The sequence below is a fragment of the Aspergillus aculeatus genome (genome assembly GCF_001890905.1).
Source record: "Aspergillus aculeatus ATCC 16872 unplaced genomic scaffold ASPACscaffold_8, whole genome shotgun sequence".
Classification (NCBI taxonomy): Eukaryota; Fungi; Ascomycota; class Eurotiomycetes; order Eurotiales; family Aspergillaceae; genus Aspergillus; species Aspergillus aculeatus.
This window is the reverse complement of record NW_017962983.1, coordinates 1,410,922-1,435,604: the sequence shown is the minus strand read 5'-3', so window position 1 is coordinate 1,435,604 and position 24,683 is coordinate 1,410,922. Positions and strand designations below refer to the sequence as shown.

The 24,683-nt window shown below is 50.9% G+C and overlaps 4 protein-coding genes across 4 annotated transcripts; 2 read left to right on the top strand and 2 right to left on the bottom strand.

Annotated features, from left to right (window-relative positions):
- Nucleotides 1-857: 857 nt before the first annotated feature.
- Nucleotides 858-3,008, top strand: ASPACDRAFT_78927 (asparagine--tRNA ligase DED81). The gene is made up of 3 exons (XM_020205292.1): nt 858-943; nt 1,071-2,711; nt 2,797-3,008. The coding sequence occupies exons 2-3, from the start codon at nt 1,123-1,125 to the stop codon at nt 2,921-2,923; spliced, it is 1,716 nt and encodes a 571-aa protein (XP_020056348.1). The 5' UTR covers nt 858-943; nt 1,071-1,122; the 3' UTR covers nt 2,924-3,008.
- Nucleotides 3,009-9,888: 6,880 nt separating this feature from the next.
- Nucleotides 9,889-10,855, top strand: ASPACDRAFT_119979 (uncharacterized protein). The gene is made up of 2 exons (XM_020196307.1): nt 9,889-10,265; nt 10,450-10,855. The coding sequence occupies exons 1-2, from the start codon at nt 10,113-10,115 to the stop codon at nt 10,543-10,545; spliced, it is 249 nt and encodes an 82-aa protein (XP_020056347.1). The 5' UTR covers nt 9,889-10,112; the 3' UTR covers nt 10,546-10,855.
- A 549-nt stretch (nt 10,856-11,404) lies between these two features.
- ASPACDRAFT_1888636 (uncharacterized protein) lies at nt 11,405-12,808 on the bottom strand. Its single transcript, XM_020198492.1, has 2 exons — nt 12,618-12,808; nt 11,405-12,484 (listed from the first exon to the last, which is right to left on the bottom strand). Exons 1-2 carry the CDS (start codon nt 12,671-12,673, stop codon nt 11,764-11,766), a joined length of 777 nt encoding a protein of 258 aa, XP_020056346.1. The 5' UTR covers nt 12,674-12,808; the 3' UTR covers nt 11,405-11,763.
- Nucleotides 12,809-17,948: 5,140 nt separating this feature from the next.
- Nucleotides 17,949-20,953, bottom strand: ASPACDRAFT_119974 (putative signal transducer). Its single transcript, XM_020196306.1, has 2 exons — nt 18,752-20,953; nt 17,949-18,675 (listed from the first exon to the last, which is right to left on the bottom strand). Exons 1-2 carry the CDS (start codon nt 20,694-20,696, stop codon nt 18,263-18,265), a joined length of 2,358 nt encoding a protein of 785 aa, XP_020056345.1. The 5' UTR covers nt 20,697-20,953; the 3' UTR covers nt 17,949-18,262.
- Between the last annotated feature and the right edge of the window lie 3,730 nt (nt 20,954-24,683).

Sequence of the window (24,683 nt, the reverse complement as noted above, 5' to 3'; positions counted from 1 at the left end):
ATGATATTTTTGTTGATCTTCTTTTTGATGTGAAGCGAGCGCATAGATAGCCCCTAACAGAGAGGGCCGACACTCCTCCCGCGACGCGCTCTTTTGTCTTCCATCCGGATAAGATGCATCTCCTTCACAGACGTTATTTTTCTTCTGCTCGCGCGCGATCAGTCATTCAGACCTCTGATCAGTTACCGTGGAATTAGTAGTCACTATCCACATTGGGCAATGGGGGGCGTGTCAACCAGCCACAGACCGTCTGACGGTGGGGTGTTCCTGGACCGGAGAGAGGATTTTCGGGATATTGCACGGAACTCATCTTGATCCGGTCCGGCTGCAGAAGCATCCACTACTTTGTTAGTGCCTTAGGCAGACAGGCAGCTAGACAGTCAGACAGGTCACATTCGTGGTATCTGGGGGAGAGCATGTAGATGGCAGACTGGAATTAAGTACTCTCAGTTATCTCAATTGATGGAAAAAGTGGCACTGCTTCAAAAGATACCGTAATCTGTGTGAGTTTCAATGGCAAGCGACCAGAAGTGCAGGGTGAGGCGACTGAGGCGATTTAGTACGAGTGCCTATTATACTCATATGTCCCCGCAGGAAACGGCATTCTGCAAACTCAGGCTCCTTATCAAGAAAGTACTAATTGTGTCTTGTGTTGTCCTATATGTAGTAGCTTACCGAAAATGCTCTGCTTTTAAATACGAAGGGTTGAGGCATGACGCACCTACTGATGGGACGACCGGATGCGTGTTCCGTCAGTAATGCCCGGTGGCCTGAAAGCCTTCTCTGCCTGAGGCATACGCGGGGATATTGGGCGGAATCCAGAAATTTACCCCTCCGCGAGAGAGGATAGTCTTTCCGCACTGTGCGATTCGGACAACCTCGCCTCACCTTCAGACGGGACTTGCTGTGGTAGGATTTCCTTGTCTGACCGCTTGGTTAAGGTGTAAGTTCCGTACTCTTATCATACCCCTGTCCTTCACTCCAGTCGCCCCTGATAAAGCAGAGGGTGTGTGTGACTCACATGCACGTCTCCAAATGGATATCCACTGATCACACTGCTCCCTGGTTAGAACATAGACTCAATACCCTCAAACCACAATCCCTTGCAAGAGGACCAACACAATGGCCACCATCTATATCGACGAGGATGTCGGCCGGGACGAGTCGACCGCGACCGGCACCGAATCCGCTCCTTACAAGACTCTTGTCCACGCTTTCACGCAGCACCCTCCTTCCGAAGGAAACCAATACCTGACCCGCAAGTCCCAGACCGAGCCCGCCGAGGAGGGTGCCGACAAGCTCGAGTGGAAGCCCGCCACCAAGTCGGCCGTCAAGAAGGCCACCAACCTTTACGAGCAGCGCAAGAGAAAGGCCGCCAAGGAACAAGAGCTGGCAATCCGCGAGAAGCAAGAGGCGGAGAAGCGCCAGGTTATCCTGGAGGAAGCCAAGAAGGTCGTCATCAAGGAAGATACCTCCCTTCCCAAGCCCGTCAAGATCCGCCTCGATGAAACCGACCCCGCCGTCGTCAAGCTGGGATCTCCCGAATCCGAGGGCCCTGGTACTCGTGTCCGCGTTGTTGGACGTGTCCACCGCTTCCGCCCCCAGAAGGACGTTATCTTCCTTACCCTGACCGATGGTTCCGGCTACCTTCAGTGCGTTCTGACCGGTCAGCTCGTCAAGACGTACGACGCCATGACTCTCACTCTCGAAACCTCCATTGCCATCCACGGTGAGATGCGTGCTGTGCCCCCGAAGCAACACGCCCCCGACAACCGCGAGCTCCACGCGGACTTCTTCACCATCATCGGCCGTGCTGCTGGTGACAAGGATGCCATCTCCAACCGCGTCGCCCCTGACGCCGATCCCCAGACTCTCTACGACAACCGTCATCTGGTTCTCCGCGGTGAGACCATTTCCTCGGTGATGAAGGTGCGCGCTGCCACCCTGCGGGCTTTCCGCCAGACCTACGAAGAGAAGCGCATGCTGGAGGTCACTCCTCCCGCCATGGTGCAGACCCAGGTGGAGGGTGGAAGCACTCTTTTCAAGTTCGATTACTACGGGGAGGACGCCTACCTGACCCAGTCGTCCCAACTCTACCTGGAGACCTGTCTCCCCTCGCTTGGCGATGTCTTCTGTGTTTGCCCCTCTTTCCGCGCTGAGAAGTCCCTCACTCGTCGTCACTTGTCCGAGTACACTCACATTGAGGCGGAGCTGGACTTCATCACCTTCACTGATCTCCTGGATCATCTGGAGCACATGATTTGCCGTGTCATCGAAATCTTGCTAGCCGATCCTGCCACCAACACGCTCATCGAGAAGCTCAACCCCGACTTCAAGCCACCCAGCCGTCCCTTCAAGCGCATGCGCTACTCCGATGCTATTGAGTGGCTCCGTGAGCACGACATTCCCAACGAGGAGGGCAAGCCCCACGAGTTCGGCGATGATATCGCCGAGGCCGCCGAGCGCAAGATGACCGACATCATCAACCAACCCATCTTCCTGACCCACTTCCCCGCCGAGATCAAGGCCTTCTACATGAAGAAGGACGAGCAGGATCGCCGAGTCACCGAGAGTGTCGATGTCTTGATGCCCGGTGTCGGTGAGATCGTTGGTGGTAGTATGAGAATGGACGACTATGATGAGCTGATGGCCGCCTACAAGCACGAGGGCATGGACCCCTCTCCCTACTACTGGTACACTGACCAGCGCAAGTATGTCAACGTTTTCCTGCCTCTGCCCCCCCCCCCCCCCCTCCTCCCTGTCACCACTTTGATATGTCTGACTAACATCTCCTAGGTACGGAACCTCCCCTCACGGTGGATACGGTTTCGGTCTCGAGCGTTTCTTGGCCTGGTTGTGTGCCCGCTACACCGTCAGGGACTGCTCCTTGTATCCTCGCTTCACCGGCCGCTGCACGCCTTAAGGTGTTGTGTAATAAAGTAGAAAGCATCCATATATACGTGGCGAATCAAATATGTAGTGTTCGGAGGTCATCCTCTAACTTCTCGCAGGACAGATCGTTCGTAGTTTGATGAAGGCTGTATGTGCAACAGTCTTCTGCGTAGAGGCGAGCTAGGCGACTGGCGCCTAGCTCCTCTTTCCAGTCGCCACATTACTTATCCCAGACCTTTCAACTTCATTTCAGTAGGCTAGCTTTAGCTTTATTCCAAAGTATACGTGCGGATATGATCCGTCACACCTGGTGACGGTAATAACCCGGGAGAGAAGGTCCATCGGAAGTCTCCCTAGTATCAACGAGAGGGACAAGACGCACGAAGCCGCTTAGAGACCTCACAACAAGGCCAATACCCAAGAGGAAGATTATACAAACAACCGAGACAGCCGGTCCCAGCCAGGATGGCAGTTAGTGTTGCAGCAGAGACGCAGTGGCAAAGGCAGCAGACAACCCTGGATTTGAGTCAAAACGTCCGACCGATCGATCGTAATCCACACTTTCCTGAGCCATGGTTTTGGGTGGTATATATACATATACGAGCGGGTTACAACACCCGCGGGGATGTTTGGCATGTGATACGAGATTGTTCTCGCCTGGAGATACGAGGTATTTCTGAATTGGGAAAAGATTTCGAGGTTCAACTGGGCGGAATGGTTGAGAGAGGGAGGGCGTTGGTTATTAGTACGGGTGGGCTATGTCCACACGCGCAATGCCTGGGGAGCTCTATTGGCAACGAAAGTGTATCCTAGGTAGGAGGCAGAAACAGATTTGCGTTCGACTTGCTCGAGTCTACCTGCTGTTGTAGGAGGTGACATTCCCATGTTCTACCGCTACACTTTGGCATGGGGGAACCGGTCGAGAATGGATCATGGAGCTGGCACTTACGGGCCGACGTTGTTGTTGTTGGAACGACAGTGTTCTGATGCACGTCAAAGCGAGCGTTAGGCTGATCGTGTCGACCTCGTGTGTGTGGCATCAGGAGATGACGCGATATGATAATCATACTGTGTCTTTTTGTCGAGTAAGTCGAAGTGTGAACCTGGTCGTCTCACATTGGCTAGCTGGCAGACTCTGCACATGTGGTCAATGTGCATCTGAATGGGCAGCGTCATGAGCGACTCAGCTAGTGATATGCAGAATAAAGTCACGCCACAACCTCCTCATGGGATTATCCTCTGGGACACATCCTCGGAAAATGATACTGTGTGCGCTTGTACTGCAAGCCGCAACTTCATCTGGGAGTACTTTCCGAGGAACAGACAGGCGATTCTCCCTTCTCAGTGGTCGACTAAACCAGATTCTAAGTGACAAAACGTTCCACCTAACCATCTCCTCTCCATTAGTGCGTCCTACGGTCAACCAAGGTAAACTCGAAGAGGAACTGTCCCATAGCCCATGAAGTTTATCACGGATCCCTGCCGAGCACGAATTTGACTTCATGGGAGGCATGACTCGGGTGGCACTCTAATTGTTCTCTTCCCTGGGGCTTTCGTCTTCTTCATCTTCTGGAATATCATTGATGCCGGGATCGTTGTTCAGTAGAGCGTAGATGTCGGTATCAGAGGGATTGGCACGAATGATGGAGATCAAGTGAGCAACACGCGCCTGGTCTCCGCTGCGGACAATGGTCATAATCCGTTCCAGAAGACCTCTAAAATAGTCAAGCTCGGCTGCAATTTCTTCAGGAGCCTGTGAGGTGCTTGATTCAAGATCAGAGCTTTGGCTAGTGTCGTCCGTGTGGTCGTTGTGGAGGCTATCAAACATCACAGACGGTTAGGCAGGAACGAATGCGGGGCTAGCGTAGTGAGTTCCAGGGCTGAAAAGTGTCTACCTTTTATCTCCATTTGGGGCAGAGCTGCTCTCTTCCGCAGTCATCTTGTTATATCGTCACAAGGCAAAAGTTTGCTGGCCTTGGCTGCCTCAAGGTCCCGCGGGGTAGTGGCTGAGAGGCTGCACAAGACGGGAGCGACACGGGGTTCTGGTGATGATCCGGTTGAGTACGTCAGGGGATTCTCGCAATAGAAAGGTATGGAAAATGATGAGGCTGGGCGTAAAATGGAATAGTAGGAAAGAATGGCTGATTCCCACTGAGACGGAGCACTATCGACGGGATGATATCTGGACGGCCAGGGAGGGGGGAAAGTTGCAGTGATAGGAAGTAAGAGTGCAATGAGTAGTGTTTAGTCCCTCCTAGACAGAGTGACAGGCTGGCAGACTGGCAGTCGGCTGAGGCTGACCCCCTGAGCAGTCAATGCGGTGTCCGAAGAGTCGCACACTCAACCGACACTTCCGCGCATCAGCTCTTTGCGTGGTAGGGGAGAGCCTTCATCTTCCAGGTTGGAACCAGACAGAGAGAGAGACGAGGGAGGAAAAGATATCCATGCCTTTTAGGCCAAACAAACTGGGGGACAGGGTGGACTGATAGGCTCACTGGCGCCTACAGAAGGGGTAAACCGTCACAAATCGAGCCTGAGTTGCAGCCCGTAGACAGTGAACAAGTGCCACAATTCACCCTAAACCACACCGAAACCCTCAGTGGCAAGTATCACTGGGTATCTGGATATCGCTAGTACTCCACCCAATATACCATCGGAATCGGGGGGGGGGGGGCCACTTGACCATCACGGACGCTGCGGATGCTCTGTAATGGCACGTTTTGGTATGCTGAACGTCCCCGATGGGTTTCCATAGCATAGCAGCAACACAGGAATCGGGATTAGTCAGGAAGATTGGGTGTCAAAGTGCCAATTGAAGAATCCATCAAATCGATGAAGGTGCAAATTGGAAATCTGGAGGTGGTAGAATGGTTGTATGAGCGGAAAAGACTGCTTGTCTCGACCACCTCCAAACCCCGGAAGAAGTCCCCAACCAATCCCTGGGCCCGTGGCGGTCTCCGCCGCCCATCACGAAGAACAGAACAAGGCCGGTGGACAAACCTGCAATCCTCTGGAAATATCATCCATTCTCTCAGATAGGCTCAATTAATTCCCCGCTGCTCAGAGCTGATTTATTGTTCTGTATCTCAATTCAATGCTCGTGTAGCTGCCGCCGGTAGCTGCACACTAGTCTTCTCTCCACCGGCTCGCTGCTGCAGATTGTCTCCTCTGGCTTTGCACTGCCGCGAATGCCATCATCAGAAGGTCATGTTGCTGCCAAAACTGCAGACTCCATACATCTTGCACACGAGTGAAGAACTTGCCTTTGGGGCTAATCATTTAGCTCATCCAGGGGATTGATCGACAGTTTGGTACCTGTCCCGCTATCCATTGGCAGCTAACATGCTCCAGCTGCCACCTTCATTCAACCGCATCTCGCAACGGACAACACGCGTTACCCGGCCTTCAGCTCTCATTTTTATCGACCTAACTTCTTGTCGATAAGCAGTATATCGAGTTTTGTCCCCCTCAAGCAAATCTACTAGATGTTGAGACTCGCCCGAAGTCATCTGGGACGGACGTTCTGTTGGCTTAGCCATATGCTCCTCCCGATTGCTATCAAAAATGTGCCTTGTCAATCTTGCGACTACGTCACAGACATAAATCGATTGTGGACATATCTCGAAAGGCGCCCGGACTCCGGCCAGAACACGACGGAGGGCACTTCAGATGCAGGACGATCGCAGAGGTATAATCCTACCATCATGTCTTTGATTCACCCAGTCTTTGTGCAGCTACTGAGGAGATCTTGCGTGCAAGATAGGTCTTATGACTCAACACATGTCGTTCACTATGGTCAACGCGTATCAGCAATCGAAAATCCAAGACTTTCCGCCCCTACCGCTTCTCGAATCTCATGGTCGCAGTGAACCTTTTGAGTTAACATGGGGTAGTCTGTGATGTCCTCTTTCAAAACTCTTTTCCCGCAAAGAGTTAGGTCCGATATGGATTCCAGGCAACTATCTGTCTGATGCACTTCCCAACCAAGAGCATCCCCTTGCGTTCTTTATCAAAGATGCACCAACACCTCAAGAGCTGGTTCAAGAATGCGCACGATCAAACACGACTTGGCTGGGCACATACAATGCCAAAGCAGAGCCCCCCGAGCTTTGGAACACAGACAGGACCGAGAGGGGGATGTGTGTGGTAGTGTTGAGGGACAGAGCTATACCCATGAGACAGGGTCGTCATATTTGTAAGAGGTGGATAGCTTGTGGACATTGATGCCCTCACTTGGATATGAGTGGCCATCGATCTGTCCATATATGGAATGACCTTTGAAGATGAGCAGGACAAGATTTTTTCAGTTTGCTCTTCAATCTGAGAGAGCGCAGGGTCGGGTTGCAGTATTGAAGGGCACGAATACCAGACACACGCAGCTCTATCAACGCATAGGAACGGGCACAAGTCAGTGAGCTTCTAGGCACCAACACGGGCCGGCACTGATAATATCGCACACAATTCGAATCGGAGGACATGGCCGGTGAGAGGTTCGTATCGTGTATTCTGAGATGACCTTGTTGATTTATTTCGTTCATGTTGCACTTGATTTTGTTCAACGGAAGTTGCGGCAGCAATCGATGCACGTCTTAGTCTGCCTTAGCGCGGGTCTTGGTTCGAAGCTGCGAGGTGGCCGACCCGACACGGTTGCGTTCCATTCGAGCATAAGGGCAATTCGATCAGGCTTGTTGAAGTGGTCGGAACGAAAGAGAGGCGCCTGCGCTTGGGGGAGTGTTGAGTTTTCTCGTGGGCATTGCTTTGCGGTCACAGGGATTCGGATCGGCGGGGTTTAGCAGCTGCTAACATCTGAACTGCCCCATCTCGGCCACGTTCGATGCTATGATTTCACATGTGGCGAATTTGTCGATCGTGTAAGAAAGAGTGTTTGGGGTGAATCGCTCAACAGGCCAGGGGTACGTTCCCACTACATCGCGCGACAAGCACATGCACTTGGTCTCTAAGCCGCACTGACAAGCGTCGGTGGATCCATTGGCTCGATCGGACTAGCAACACAGCCAAACAACAGCTAGGACCTTTGAAATGCCCCGATGAGTTCGAAGTGATGGTACGCATTGATGCCTTCATGCACCCATGTCAATCATATTCGAATTCTCCCGCGCGTAAATCCAGGATTGTTGTCGGTAGAGCAAGTCTCCTCTGCTCAAAAGCCCCTCTTTGGTTAAAATAAGCAATGGGAGGGAGTAAACCTCGTCAAACCGGCAAGTACAGCCCGAAGGCGGGTATGGAAGATATTTCCGGGGTGTGAGATCTCAGCTCCCATGCAGTCATAAGGAGCCGGCTTTGGGGGTGGGAGCACAACAAACGGTCGACAGACGGCCTTTTGAGGAAGACCAGATGGAGGATGTGAAAATGAGAAGCAGAGTCTGGCGGAGAGCCGCTCCTGTCTCTGTGATGGATAATGATTCCTGAGCCGCTTATTGGGCTCCGCTGTTCGCATGCACGGCACTTTCGACTAGGTCTTTTTGCGTACCAATCTTTGCGGTTGGCTTCTGCATTAATACGCTCACTCAGGGGCAGGTTTTACCTGTCATCTGTTTGGGGATGTTATGGTACTTTTGATGAACGCCAGGCCGTAGGCTCGCAACAGCCTAGCTCTCGCTTTTGCGGTGAGATACGTGACTCCATTGCTGTATGGAGTCAAGTCGAGCTCAGCTAGGCTCTACACACGGCGAACCTTTTTAGACAACCTCTTTTGTCAAGGTGAGTGAGTATTAACCTCCATTGGTATTGCAAATCAATCCGACGCCATCAGCAATCGAAACGCATCAACATCAAAGTTTTAACCACCTTCTCTCCCGCTTAGGTCTTCTGAATTCGCAATTTGTTCCCTCTCCTCCGATTGCCCGATCTTATTTAGCTGCTGTCCTGGATATAACCACCCTCGTCCTCGTCCTCGTCCTCGTCCCCTGTCATGGTCAGACTGTTCAGTCTTTCTTTAAAGGCAATGCGATCTGGCCAGGTCACGTTGTGAAGCATAGCCAATGCTGCACTGAAATACACTACAAATAGCTCGTTCTGCATTTTACACCTTCGGAAATATTATCCGCAGGACAATGACACGGTCAGATCGATAGGGGCCCAAGATGCTTGTCCGTCCGTGGCCAGAATCCCTAGACTGTGTAAAGCTTGCATAGTGGATATCATGCGCTTGACGATTCCAACTACATGTCACTTCCGCTCATATTGTCCCTCCTCCTTCATCTGATGCTAGAGGTAAGTCTGTCTGGATTGCATCTGCGTTCCTGACGCGGCTTCCTCTCGTCGAGCGGCCGCTATCAACTGCTTCTCAATGTCACTTCATTCCGCAGGCCGCTCAATTATAGGACCCAGACGGGTCTTTCGGCAATGACGCCTCAACAACCTTGATATCCTCGCTGTGCGAGGAAGGGTTTATCACACTGTCAACAACAGCATCTACCTCGAGGATGTGGTATACGTATACATTGTTGTTTCTTGACTACGAAGGCTCGATAGGGCGAAAGACACTCAGTTCTATACTGAAATTCTTCCTTTGTCTGTAACCTCTAACGCGTGTACTGCTTGGACCTTCTTTGATGGACGTAAAAGATAACAATATCAACTTGCTACATAACGTAAAAAACATGCAATCTCCCTCCCATCCAGTAAGCCGATCTCGCAACCTTGTTTACTTCCAATTGATTCAACCCACATACCACAGCCAACCCCATCGAATACCAACCAACCGACTAGCCCATCGCCCCCTTCAAGCCCACATTCTTCAACCTCCTCACCTGCTCCCTCTCGACCGCAAACCCAGAGACCTGACTGAGCTCAAGTGATGAGCCAAGAATCCATCTTAGCGAGAAGGTGTCAACACGCGACGACCCAGAAGTTGAACGCCCATAACGCCTGCCGAAATCCAAACAAACCCAGCTGCTCACCCACATCCCCTTACTTCCCGATCCCCACGCATCACGTAGGCATGTATGTATGTATGGCGCGCAGGGTAGGTTTCTCAATTTAAAGCTCCATCCCCCCAGTCACTGTTGACGGTAGCCTAAGATCTTGTAGATAGATGCAACAGAACCGTGCAGCCCAACCCACAGTCTGACAGTCCCAGACGTTCCACTCCTTACTCCTTCTACCAAACAACCATTCGTCACTCATTTACACAACCATCAACCAACCACCCACCCGCCCCCCCATCTACAAGGACAAAACCCGCAGAATAATCCAAAATGCAACTCTCCGCCCTCCTCCTCGCAACCGTCACCCTCCTCGCCTCCACCGTCTCGGCCCAGACCCGTCCCCACGGCATCGACGTCGGCAACGAGGCCTGCGTGGGCTCCTGTGTCCGCGACCCCAAGTTGTTGACTTGTCCCAAGACCAAGGTAGGACCAACCCGGCCCCTCCCCTCCTTACCTCAATATGCCTCGACCACCCAGTGCCCTGTGGCTGGAGGTCATGCTACACTATCCTGCAACGAGTGCCGTGCCCACAGCCCTTTCCTTGCGTTGCGTCGACTCAACCCCCAACCCCGGTTGGTGGTTCACTGGCTAACACCGTGACAAACAGTACCAACCCGATCAAGGATGCTATGTATGCTGCTGGGCGGATGATGACGCCGATGCGTGGGCCGATCACGTTCACGATGACTTTGGGGATTTTTGATTCAGATCGAAAGGGATTGAGTTGGCTGGGGGTTGATTCCGCCGAGCCTTTAGGGGCTCAGTTCAGTTCGACTGGTGTGGCTTTGCTGTGATGTGATGTGAGGTGAAACACGCCCGCGTCGGGTGGTGCCTTGGCTTGCTTTTCTGGGGTATACGTTTACAGGCGCGAGAGCGAGTTGTATGATGGACTGTACTGTATGTACGAACGGACTTGGTACTTGCGAGTCGGGTTTATACTATGAAGGTTGATATCCTCAAGCGGGAAGTTCTATATAAGGTCTAGTAGTCCGGTGTAATGGAATCTATAATCCATGCCATTCATGTCATTCGTGCTGGTCTTACTTATCTTGCTCGTGCATACGATGGATGCTGGGGGGAGGGGGGTTAGATTGAGTGGCATTGCTCCCCCGGCTCGGGGTAGCGCACTTGACTTGCTAGTTTAAGCTTACTGTACGTAAAGTGTACGGTGTTCTGTAATGCTTGAAGAAATGAGGTGTAATGTGTAACAGGTTCTCAAGTGTCGAGTCAAGGGTGGGTGAGGTCTTCGAAGTGTTAATGGTTTTGAAACCTTGTGCCTGTAAATGCTTGACATCTGCAGTGGTACCGACAGATATGCAGAGTTGGCTCACTACTTACAGATTACCTTGCAGTATCGTCCTGTCCTGGCTGATGCCACCAGTCCGACTCGCTTACAAGGCTGATGAAGAATGGTGGGCCGAGCCAAGGAAATCTGGGGTAAGTCGGTAGACTTGCAGACCGATGGACAGCAAGCTACGTACAAGGTCTGAAGTATACGTGTCCACTTTCAGCCTGACTCGCAGGCTCCACTGGTTCACATTCATGGTTAGAATTGTGGTTGTAGAAGAATCACTTCGTGAGGTCTAGCTAAAATGCTCGTCGCTATCCGCCTTATTACAAACCCAACACCTGTTTGCTTATTAAAGAGTCTATCCCATAATATGCTGCTGTTGTCCATGTCCAAGAAAGAAAAAAAGTTGTTTCCACGCCTATCGCTCATGACATCGTTTCTCGCATGCTTTCTATCATGTTCCCTGTCCAATGATTGCAACTGGATAATAAAAAAGAAAAAGAAGAAGAAGAATAGAAGAATGAAACCGCTGTTGCAGTTGGCACGCGACCCAGGTGTGTATAGTTGAGGAACTGAGGATGATTTCAAAACACTCAACTATGCAAGTACGCGAAACAGCTAACCTAATGCTCAGACAGAACGCATAGGCACATCGGAGCTCACTGCACCCAAGGTCGTAGTCAAGGTAGATGTCTTGTTAAGAGGCTTATCATTCCACAGTGCACTGCTGGCAGGAAAGATGGACCCATCATTGGACATGTCAACGGGGGAGACGTCCTCAGCCTGCACATGGACGTGAGGAACTACCAGCTCAACCCCTTTGGCCGCACTCGAACTGCAAAAGTGCGGGTTATGTCGCGGCGGCAAAGGACGGTATGTCGGATCGTGCATCTGACTCATGTAATCCGACGCGTTGCTGCTGAACGACGACGCGACCGTAGACGGCGTATGGGTCAGCGAGGGAACGGGTCCCGTGCTACTTATGAGAGTAGTCAGGCTGGCGGAGCTGCGATGACCGAGCCCAGGGCGGCGCAGCGGCACACCACGATCGTCGTTGTGGAACTGGGACAAATACTTCCAGGCATCCGAGGTTGCCACAGAATGAGCACCGTTGCCCATCGGTATTACAGGCTTCCATTCGCTGGGATCCTGATCCGTCTTGATATCAAGCCACTCGCCGGGTATCCGGGCAGAGCTGGACAATCTGGTGGAGCTTCTTGTCGGGGTCAAGGGGGCGACAATCATCCGAGGCGACATTAAAGGGGAGCTCGGAGGAGTCGAAGAGGAAGACATGGAGGGAGCAGATGAGAAGGATGCTGAGAGTGGTTTATGGGAGTCCTTGCGACGGCAGCTATAGATAGGATGAGTGTAAGCATGAGAAACAGGATGTTGAGGCCAGATAAGGGACGATGAGGTGAAATTTAAACAGCGGAGCTGTGCTCAGTGGCTGGAGAGTATTGTGCACGATAAGGAGATTCTCATACCTTTCACTACAATAAAGAAGAGTATTGTCTGGCACTGTTATCTGTCTCTCGCACATGGCGCTGTTGATCAATTAGCTTTGAGTGAACTTTAGATAAGAGAATAGACAAAATGCAAGCCAAGAAGAAGAAGAAGTAATCCAGGTACATACCAGAAATTGAGGAAGCTGGCCGCCATCTCGGGTTGCCGGTCGTCTTCCACCTGCAAATGCTTGTTGGGCTGTCCAGAGCCTAGCTTTGAGATGGAATGATTCACCCAGGAAGTGCCTCTCCGATGTAGTGCCGGCCGGGAGGTCCTCACTTTAGTGGCATTCGAACCCGAGGGTGTGCGACGATGATGAAAAGCGCCTTGAGTCATTGATGGCGGTGAAGGGGTATATGTATAGGGCAATCAAAAAATAAAAAAATAAAAAAAATATACTCGTCCAGAGGCACCGAAGTGGCTCTATCTGAGATAGTTCGGCGGGTGGTACCTTGCGCCGATGGAGGCCGCGTCCAGTTGTGGAGCACGAGAGCTTCCCCTGATGGGGTCAAAGTATGAGGGATTTGCGACTAGCAGGGGGGAGGGTCAAGTGCACAGCTGGACCAACCAGCTGGACCAGCCTGTCTCGGATAGTGGCACTGAGAGGTACTGCAGTTCCCGTGATGGTAATAATGCCTCGCACTTGTCCAGAAAGGAGGCAATGATTGAAAGCATGTGCTGGATCAATTCGACGGAATGACCTAAGAATACAGCTCTGAGCGCCCTTTTTTTGTGTTTCTTTTTTGGAAGGGAACCCCAGCAATGAGGCAAATATGTAGCAGCCGGATTGCAAATTCTTTATGATGATAATGATGCCGATAAGCTTTTCGGAGTGTGTATCGGTGTATCTGCAGTGGCACGGCAATGGTCAGATCAGTCACAAAAATAAAGGCGCAGTTCCACTAAAACGGGAAGTGGCCGACTTGTTGGACGGTTATCAAAGGCCTCTGAGTGGGGAGAGATAAGGGACTTTTCCAACAAGGCATAATAGATTTTAGCCTGATACGAGGAGGCATACATACCAATTTTTATTCTCGTTGTCTGGCTTGCAGAGAAAATTGAATTTCCTGCCCCTTTTTTTTCTCTTGTAATTGTTGGGGATGAGGGAGACCGATGACGATATCGTTCTCTGGGTACACCGCACCGCACGTGCAACGGCTGATGCCAAAGAAGGGTGTTGTTGTGATCCCGTTGCGGGATTATTAAGTGGCGGTGATGGGTTATCGTGCAGCTGGCTGAAAAGTAAACCCAAAATATTCGCTCGGAGAATATTGCGTGACCAAGGGATACCGAAATGAGGTACACAAGACACAAGAATCGTCAATTCATGAGAATAGTGGTCGATTCCGGTCCCTTCTTGGAAAGTCGATCGATGGGATGTATGTCCGATTGCCGATGAACCGATGGAAGTATGACGAGGAAAAGCAGAGGGAGGGCGAGGGAGGCGGGGGGGAGGAGGAGGAGAAGGAGGAAGATATGGTAAATATAAATGAACAGCGGGGGATTCTAGAAATGAACTCTATCCGTATACTTGGGTAGAGCAATACCACCTAGATGAGAAGGTCAGCTTTTCTTCCCCAAACGATTGCGCATTATTTCCCCAGGGCGAGGTGACAACCGCCGAGCACGTCAAAGTCCACTTTGGAGAGTCACGCCATTGCGGTCTAGAACGGAGGGATTTGCCTTCCCCCCTCCCCTGTTGGCCTCAGGCACCACAGTCGACGCGCAATCGTGTCTTCAATTGTCTTTTGGAGAAGACCATTGAGCAACATAACAAAAATAACACCTGCTTACCTCACCACCAGCTGGAGCCTGGATGACCTAATTGCCCAATGCAAAGTCACAAAGTCAACTTACTCGTAACTGATACTCCGCAGTTACGGTCTGCACTGACGCACTGGGGACCGTTGCAATCGATCTCCGCTGGTTGAAACAGAATTTTCGCTGGATGGTCTCTAATTTTAGTACCTGGACGCTGTGACTGCTCTGGATCCGGTGGAGAGAATTGAGGTCAGACTGAAGGAAAAGAAAGAATTAGATTCCAACCCTCTCCGGATCCGTTGTCGCCTTCCCGCATTCTTATATTGGAATTCTAATCGGCATACCTACAATCGGCACTCCAGCGTTGCCGGAGCGGGGTACTGTACAGTAAGTTAAGTTACTTGGAGATAACCTAAGTAACTACGGAGTCACTTCCACCGAGCCTTGATTTCCTACACAAATCCTAGGTAGCTACTTTACTTGAAAAAGTGTGATGACGCTTGATTTTGGTTTAGCAGAGCCATTTGTCGGTTTGGTTCCTAGCCCATCATATCACATCACATCACCCCTCCAACCTGTCCCTTTCGATCTCTCTGGATTTTTCTCTGGATTTTTCCATAACCGACCGAACCACGCTTATCGGGTCGAGAGGGAAAAAGCTCAACCCCTCCCAATCATGCTGTCGTATCCGGATGACATGTCGTCTTGGCTTCCGGACGATATGGTCTACGCGGGGCTTCTAGGTCTGATCGTCAACACCCCCCCCAATTCTAGATTGGCACCCTTCGTTGATTCGGGCACCCATCATCGACCGAGGGGCGTCAGCTGTCAATCCCTCCTACTCCACCGCTCTTGGTCTAGAGTCTCTAGGGCAGTGTCTAAGACTCCGAGTACAAGGAAGGGATAGACCAATCCTTTACGTACAAACTTACACATGGTAACTAGTGCGTCTCGAGCGCGGACTCCGTCGTGAAGTCGTCTCCTGCAAGATGTGTATCTGAAATTGCGACGACCCCTAGTAGAATCTGTGCGGTAAGATCAGCCGCCGTTTAGATCCAATGATCGCGCCATATGGCTCGAATGCAGTGCATACCGATAGTACAACACGTACACACCTTAACTACCTGTTGACCTTGGTGGTGGTGGGCAAACAAGAAAGGTTCGAGACTACACTTCATTATGGAGTACATACTTTATCTTTCCACCGGTTCATCCACCTTGGGGGTGTGACGCCATCAATACAAATGTCTGGAAGGGTATCTGGTGTTTATCGGTAGAAGGGGTACAGAAGCAAAAAGAGAGTTCGGCGGGATCAGCCACAACAGGAACGCTTCCATGATTCCGATGCTGCTCTGATGAAAGGGAACAAATTTTCAATAAACAAGGACGACGAAAATAGCTGAGACAGGCTTAGGAAGAAAAGAAGCGCATCAACGGCTTGCGCCTACAAGGTCCACGGCGATCAACGGAGTAGACAAAAGTCGGAGAGGAAATAATTGCCCGGCCGCCGAACTGGAGGCGATGTGGTCTATGATGCCATTGAGACAATAATGAAGAGTCAATGATAGTGGGGTAAAGAAAGGAAAAGAAAAAAAAGAAGCAATTTCACGCTCATCAAGCGCACCATGCAGTTCTACGATAACTGCAATCACAATTCAAGGTATGATAGACTACAAGACCCTATCTCAATCACAGTCTGTCCAAACCGTGCCGCCTCCCTCATTTATGAATTGTATGTCTTTATCAAATGAAAACTCTTAGCCGGCCTTCCCTACGGTGCTGTTATGGAAATATATTTGACTCACGGCGGATGGACATTCCCACCCCGTCGTTCCAGGAATCAACTTCCCTTTCCTCTTGTCTGACGAATAACTCCGGGCCAAGTACCGACTCATTGCACTTTCAAACTCCGAGGCTTACCGATCTCGACCGTGTCAGGATCTGTTCTGGACTTCTGACAAAGCGAAGCCACTTTCTCCAGTCTGAGTAGCTAAGTCGCTTACGTTGACCCCCGGGGAAATAATCTTTGACTTTTGGGAAATTCATTGACGACAGCCTCACTTCACTTCAAACCTCCGCCTGCATTACCTAATGATGTACAGATTGTCCGTTTCAATGAACGTTTCAATGAACATTTCAATGAACGTTTCAATGAACAAAAAAAAGTAATAGCATTTCCGAGTCCTGGTGACTGCCACAACGGCTCCCTTCCATGCTGCCAGTACGGAGTACATCGTAGTTACAGTATCAAATTAGGTTGCAAACGGCTATTTTCCCCTTCCCGTCCCTCCATCAATGAATATACTTAAGAGTATCTTCGACCTAAATTACTGCATTCAGCGGGAATGCCGATGCGATGCAGCCATGGCCGTGGCTGCTACAATGCCTGCCTAGTAACTTACAGTACCTACCTACCCCTCCAACCCCTTGGCCCTTTTTCTCCAGATAGATTGCTACCATCTTTCTAAACGCCCCAAACTCAGCAACCACCGTTCACATCCTACATAGAAGACAATACTCACAGTCCACCGGGCCGCAGGAAGATCGCCCATCAACCACTCTCACTCTCGCTCTCGCTTTCGCTCTCTCTAATTGTTTTCTTTTTTGTCGGCTTTCCCGCGTCTCCCTCCCATCATCTCATTACTATCACACGCCAAATTGCCTCATTGGGGCAGATAAGCACCGACAGGATACAGTACTAACAAGACATCCTCACTCCAACCAAGCCAAACTAATCTTCCCTACCGCGCCTCACCAATCTACATACATAGAGTACATACAACCAAGGCAAGCAACCAACCTCGACTTTCCCACTCACGTTAGACGTTGGGCTCGAACAAACTCTAAACCCCCAGAACCCATTCAGCGTAAGAAAAAAATTCTCTCACATCAAACAATTTCCGTCTTATTGAATTGATAGCCAAGGAACCTTCTCTTTCTCTCTCTGCCCCTCGCCCGCATTCAAATTAACCCCAGACGCGGGGGCCGAAGGGGGAGGGGAGGAGGGGGGTTCCGCACCAATGCAACATCAATCACCCTTCCGCATGTATCGACTGGTACGGTACAGGATCCTGGTGTTCTCTTTCCCAAGTCGGCTTGTCTGCGCATCTGCACTGCGGAATCTGCGTTGGGTAGGTGGTGGACTGAGGATACTACTTGAGTACAAAGTTGCAGTGTATAGCACAGATAAGGTAGGTCTTTGTGGGGACTCGGCGGCTGTTCGGCTCCTTGGCCAGCTAGCAGTATCCACCAAACAACTTGTGGGGTGGTGGTGAGTACTTAAGTCAAGCGTGCTGGTTGCTTCTAGGTTTGATCTGGTTGTGTAGTGAGATAGCGGTATAGATTTCAGTGGGGAGTACCTCGAGTCGTTGATGTGCGGACACGAGGTGATTTTGTTATGACCGCCGCATGTGGACCGCTGCGCCATTGCTGATACTAACTTTTATCATTCTACGACGTTGACTACTGGGGAATTGATGGTGAGCTGAAAAGAAGCGGCAGCAATACCACCCTAGCTTACCGATGGTGACCAGATGGTCGGCGGTTCTCTACGTATCCACAATGCATGAAGCACCTTGATGGCCCCTGTTCGATGCGGGAGCAACTATGGTATGCATAAATTAAGGTACTGCGACATGTTCACAGCAGACCAGGCGAACACGAACACGCCTCGACTATGATCTGTTTTCCTAGCATACTATCGTGTGGTAAAGGGAGCATTGGTGGATGAGGCTATAGCAGCCAGGTGCAATCGCTCTAGGCATATTGTAATAATTGACATGGGTATCATTGAATGGATCAGAGTGTTATACAGGTTGAGGTAGAAAGGCGGAAGTTGGAGGCAGCTCAGGCTGCCATCCAATCATCAGTCAACCTCCATTGGATCTCCCGTGGCCGCCGGGGTGGGAGCGGATGCAGCAGCCGAACCAGGGTCGGGAGTAGCGGTATTCGAGGCCTCAGCTGCCGCTGGAGCCTTTGGTTCCCCGTCCGCTTTGGTCGCAGGGGAATCGTCGGTAGCCTTATCGCCCGCAGTGGGTGGTGCACTCTCCTTGGTTTCCTCCTTTGCTTCAGGTCCGCCCAAAAATCTGGCCGGCACTCCACGTGCAGCCACTCCAGCTGGGCCGACATAGCACCCAAGCATTGGGCTCCAACTGAACTTTTGCGACACGGCCTTTCGGATTTCGTGATACGCGTAGGCGTTTGCGAATGGAAGAGACGTGTCAGGGTCTCGATAGCGGGAGGGAAGTGATGTGATCACACAAAGGGATGAGGAGATCTCTATCATGCTTTTTAGTCTATTTTCTTTGTCTGGAGGATGCATGCATTATGTGGGTCAAGGGGAAGGTTGACATACTGGTCAGCCTCGGAGGCTTTTTCGCATTGAAATAAATGCTGAACTCGCGACTTTGAGCCGTCTTCTCATCAAAGTTTTCCAAGATCGTCAGGTTGCGTCCCGTCTGTTCAATGACTGAAGGAGGTTGTTGAGGGACCTCTACTTGTGGTGCGTCGCCAATGACGACAATTGGCCGATTAGCAGGCACCTCGGGAGTATCCTTCTCGGATTGTGTTGGGACCAAGGCATCTTTAAGTGAGTCGGCTTGGGAAGGTGCTTCAGCAGCGGCCGGCACTGCAGTAGGCGAGAGCTCCTCCGAAGCTGCGACTGCCTCTACTACTTGGCCGGTAGCTGCAGGAGGCTCAGGAATTGGTTCCTTCTTTCCATCACTGGGATTTTCCTCTGTAGGTTGTGTGGCTTCGCTGGGTTTTGGTTGTGTAGCTGGTAAGTCTACCTCAGGTTGTTTTGCGGGTTCGGCTGCAGAAGTCTCGTCGCCAGAGGGTTGCGCTGTGGACTGCGGAGCTTGAGCTGCAGTTTCTGGAGCCTTTTCTGGCTTCTCTGCGTCGAGTTTCTCGACTTTGCTCTCTGCCTTGTCGGTTTCTGCTTCCCCACCGTGTGAAGCCGTATCCTGAATGGAATTTTGTGGTTCTGCATCTTTCATCTCTGTATCTTTAAGCTCGACATTAACGGGAGGCAATTCCGACGACTTCTCGGTACCCGACGCCTTTCCGGGGGCGGAAGTGGACGGTTGCTCCAGGACAGCGGCTGAAGCCTCTGCAGGTGCAGATGCAGTTGCAGATGCAGATGCAGCTTCGGGAGCACATGGGGAGGCTTCGCCATCGGCATTGGTGGTCTTGCTTTCTGATGGCGCATCGGCCTCTTGAGGGCGAGAATCAGTTGGTGAGACTTCTGAAGGCTCGGAATTTCCCCTCACGGGGGCCCCTCCAGCAGTTTCAACTGGATCCTTGGAGTTTTCGGCCTGGTTAGTAGCGGGAGGGGCTGTTTGCGACGTGGCAGGCTCAACAGTAGCACTATCCTCGGTCGGCTTTTGCTCCGTCACATTTTTCCCTTCTTTGTCCGACTTCTTGCTTTTCTTGCGTGTAGTGTCCTCCTTTTCTGGCTTGGGGGCGATATCGACTTTGCCGATGCGCGTTAAGCGACCATCGGCCCATGTAGCTATACCGCTCCAGTATGACATGACCGGGCCTTCTAGACGACGGTTCTGCAGCGCCTCAATCTTCGCTTTTCTTTCCTCGGCCTTTCTCTTCTCCATTTCTTCCCATCTGTTGAGACTCTTGCTATTGTGCCGTTCTACCCTCTCTGCTTCGGCAAGACGTTCGGCCTGCGTCATCTCCTTCGGCTTGAATTGAGCTTTCCGCTTCGCTGCCTCCTCCATGGTCGCTATGAGACGGATGCGCTTCTCCTCGCTATCTTTGAGTCGTGCATGCGTGAGTTCCTTGTTCTGCATGGTTTGTCGACGAGACGACGACCTCGTTGGCCCTTCTTCGGGGGTCGGAATCCACGAAACGCGTTCGGACTTCTTTTTCGGCCGGGGGGCAGGCACTGCGGACACCGCGGTGGGATCGATCTTGACTCTCTTGGCGGCTATCTTATATCGAAGGTCGTCCTTCGCTCTCTTCTTCTTCTTATCTGCCCGCTCTTCCTTCTGTAGTTGCTGTTCGCCTTCAAAGTCGTCGTCCTTGGCGCTGGGTCCCTGGTCGTCTTCATCCTCCGACGAAGAATCAAAGCGCATATCATCCTCCTCTCCACCCATCTCCTCTGCATCCACGGCAAACTCATTGTCGTCTTCAACTTCTTCAAACAGCAGTGCAAGGTCGTCGTCTGCGGCAGCATCCAGAAGAGCCGACATGTGAAGCCCTGCGGTGCTTCTTTTGGCGCGTCCCTGGACGAGCGACTCGACCTGAGGCTCCTCCTCCGCGGAGGATGGGGCTTCATGTTCGGCCATTGTTCGTAGACCCGTTGATCGGAAAGGTGTCCCTCGAAGCAGGTAAAGCGAACTCGTTCAGTAGAAGCCGACCGTCAAGCCACGATAAGACGCGAGTCGGCTAAGGCGCGTCAAGTCACAGCAGCTTCACCACGTCTGCCATGCGTCTCCACTTCTCCTGAGACACTGATGTGGATTGGGTAGTATATATAAAAGAGCAGTGATGGCAAAGTGAATTTTTTGACTAGATCATGCGACTAGCGGTGCCGACAGCTGCGCTGCGGAAAGGCAGGCAGGCAGGCGGTGCGGAAATTCACCCTCACTAACCTTGTTGCCCCGGGCATCAACATCCTCACGTGACATGCGGTCAGATCCCAGATCCAGTGAACATTCAATAGGATCTCAACGGGTATTTGATTTACTACAGGTATTTGATTTACTACAATTGAATTGGTTTTAACTCTGACTCTGGGCAGAATTCACCTAAACAATAAAAGGAACTCATGTGTCTACCTGGTAGTACACCTTAAATAAACTTTTACAACTGTCAATTTCGGTAGGAGTGGTGATTATTGGGTCAGGTATGGATGCTATGCTTACCATCCGCGGTCAATACATTCAAAAGTGCGTTACACAAACTGTTTTGCGCTGCAGATGAAGCTTCTCGGTCCCAAGCTAGGGATCATTACTGTCTAGTCTGAGGCTTCGAGCTGTTCCCGTTCATATACTGCTCTTATGTCAGTATTACCAGTATTTATTGTACTGAGTAAAGATGAAGTTAATTGGCGCCTGTTGTTCTCTGTTCCTTGGTCAAGATATGACGAAACCAAACAGAAAGGACTGACCCCTTGCTGTTCAGGACACCAAGCCCTTGCTTGCATTATATGGAGTACTCAGCATATATCTCCGAGGGGAAAATAACTCGACTGCTTTTTGAAGCCATGACGAAGACTCACAGGGCCAAGGCCGATGTTCTGCTCTGATTTTCGAACCTCTGGAGAGGCAGGGAAGTTTACGAATGGCTGATTACATGGCAATGTCTGCAAGATGCCAGTTTTTGAGATGATCCCTCGTTCTCGTAGTGAGAACGGTGTCGTGCATCCATCCGGACGTAGTCATCGTTACAAGAAGCCTTCTTGTCTGAACATGCAGGTTCCAAGGTTTCCTCTCTTCTGAGAGAACAATGCGACCCAGAAAACAATTTCCTTTCTACTCGGCATGTTGTCGGGGAAGAAATGACTTGACTTCTTCCACTGTTGCAAACATTCAGGATCGGTCTCTCGAGGAGCACAGCCGACCATTCGTCTTCTCCGGAATAAACACAACAAGATCTGCATTGAGACAGGACGTAACTATACAGGAGAGCGAAGTCCACTAAATTTCCTGGGAATGCCGATGTCAGATTTGGGATAGCGCTGGATTGCTTTGAATTACAGCAACTGCGATGGGAAGGCCCTCTATAATATAGGTCTAATATCACTAATTGGACTGCCGCTGACCTCGTTCCTTTGTGTAAAAGGACCCAGGTATCACAAGGGACTAGTTAGGGAGGACTTCAACATCGAACATCTACCAAACCACATATCATATCCATAGATGCTCAGATAACTTCATTTGAAGATGCCAGTACTGTGGCTGTAATCGGTGACTAGCGAGGCCGTAAACATCGGGGATTAAGAATCCTCTACTACAGTCTTGATAACCACAGCCCTACCTATGTTCAAGTCCACGATCATCCTCACCACAGGTTCCCACAAAGGCGTCCACCAGTTCGCTGGGTCGGTAGTCAATGCACCCAGAAGCGACCCATCTTCGGAGCTGGTCAATGCTGGGTATCCGTGCACCATGTTGTACACTAGGCCTCTGTCGCTTGTGCATCAGTGTTAGAGGGGCAGCTCACTGACCAGAGGGAGGCTCAGCCAGAGTCAATCTCTTGTAGGTGGATAGGCTCTGACGACTTTCGACTAACTTGTAGTCTATACCTTTGGTTAGTTGTGGTGATGATCACCTCTCCCACCCAAGGATCAGCGAAGGGAAGCGGGCAAGGTTGGCGTCCGCATATGGGAGGCGGTGGTGGTATTTCCCTCTGGCCGTTCCTCTCTCCTGTATTGATGTCTTTGATTACGAATAACATAGGAAGGACTAGAATGGTTAAACTCTCGAGTGGTAGTTTCGTGTCTTGAATACCAAGATAACTTGGTTGATCATATGGCCACGGACAGAAAGCTCTTTTTGCCGTCTTTTTAAAGACAGGGCCGGTGGCTGAGGATAAGGATCGGCCTCATTGGTGACTAGAGCTCAACATGACCTTGAGTCGTGCCTAGTATGTTCTGGTCATTATCAGGAACCGCAGTCTCTGGAATGATGGGTTCCTTTCTTAAATCTAGCATGAGACCAATCAAAGGTGTGCTGTTTTAGAGCGGCATGCCGAATACGAAGCCACCGTACATCCGCTGCAAGCCTGAATATAAATTGTTCATCATAGAAAGACAAGTCGCCAGTCTGCGGGCGCATGAGAATTATATCCGTGGTCTCCCGGCTAGGCGGAACCAGCACACCACTAGGATAAAAGCCATTAGCGAGAAGGGATCTGTTGGTCGAACTCTTTACATGTCCTACGGCGCGAAGCACTCGGTAATATCTATTTTCCTCTGTACTGTTCTAGGTACTCGTAGTATCGAGCTTAAAAACATACTTCGCATAAAGACGGACCTTGGAATGCGGGGTTTTAGCATGTTTCAGGGCGAGCATCACCCGGTCGGGGTCAATCAACATCCTCGGTTTCAAGATGTCCAACACGCCATTGGCAGTCTCTGCTTGCTTTCTGGCGCAGGAATCAGCAGCCTATCATGTTGTGTACTTGTTAGGTGCCATGACGAACTACTCTTGGTGCTATGTTTCATAATTATAGGGGCTGTAGGCCAAACTTCATTGTTATTAGACGGTGATCCTGGAGGTGGAGGGTTGTGTTATCACCAGACTGTCTGCTGCTGATTATATTCTCAGCTGTGGTAATGTCTCTGACTGGGAACTAAATGTGCTCGTATGTCTAAGAAGAATCAGGAGGCAAATCGGGTGGAACACACTGCCATCTACCATTTACAAACCACCAGGTGATCAGTCTCTGCCCTGCCAAGTATGAGATTCACCACCAACACAACAATCCTAATAAGACAATGAATTGAAATCAATCGACTCACTGTGTTGGATGATTGCATGGTTCAACAAGCTTTGCTGGTACCTTGAGAACTCCGCCGTGACAGAAGTAAGAATCATAACTCCGTCCCAATAACAATAAATCCCAAGACCGGTTGAGCCGGCCAACCACGAAGCCGACTATATGACATGCCCTCTTCCGGGGATCCGGCAAAGTCGAGAGCCTGAGAGAGCTTCCACTTTCCTTCGTTCCTCGCTGTGAAACTAACTCCCGTCTTTTCCATCCTCTGTGTCTCTCCCGCTCTCTCCGCCTAACCTAACAAGCAACTCCTCTCCTCCACCATAACCCACAGCTTCTCTCTCTCTCTCTTCTTCCCTTCTCTTTACTTTACCCCCTCCCCCTCTCCCTTCAACATCCACCACCCACCCCCTCATCCCCTTCTTCACTTTTCTATCTCCATTGTTCCTTTTCTTTGCCTCCACTCTTAATCTTTTCGCCATCGTATCCATCTTTATCCGTTCCTCAATCTCCGGTCTTTTCCATTCTTGTATCTTTTTTTAGGCTTCTGCCCGAACGCGCGCAGTTTATTTCCAGCCACCTCTAGTCGACCGACCTTTTGGATCTCCCGTTCCTCAACGGCCGCCGCGTCTCTTCTCCTGATTTCTATCAACCTTCCTCCCCGTCGCTCGAGTTGCTTGTCCAGACAACACCGCGAGTCTTTACGGTCGTTTCGAGCGGAGCCGAGTGTTTTGGTGGGAAATCTGATCACCGCGGTAGATCGTGGCCATCGAATCTGGACACTGGTCTAAGACATTTCTTACCCGAGTGTCATAACCGTCGACTGGTCCCCT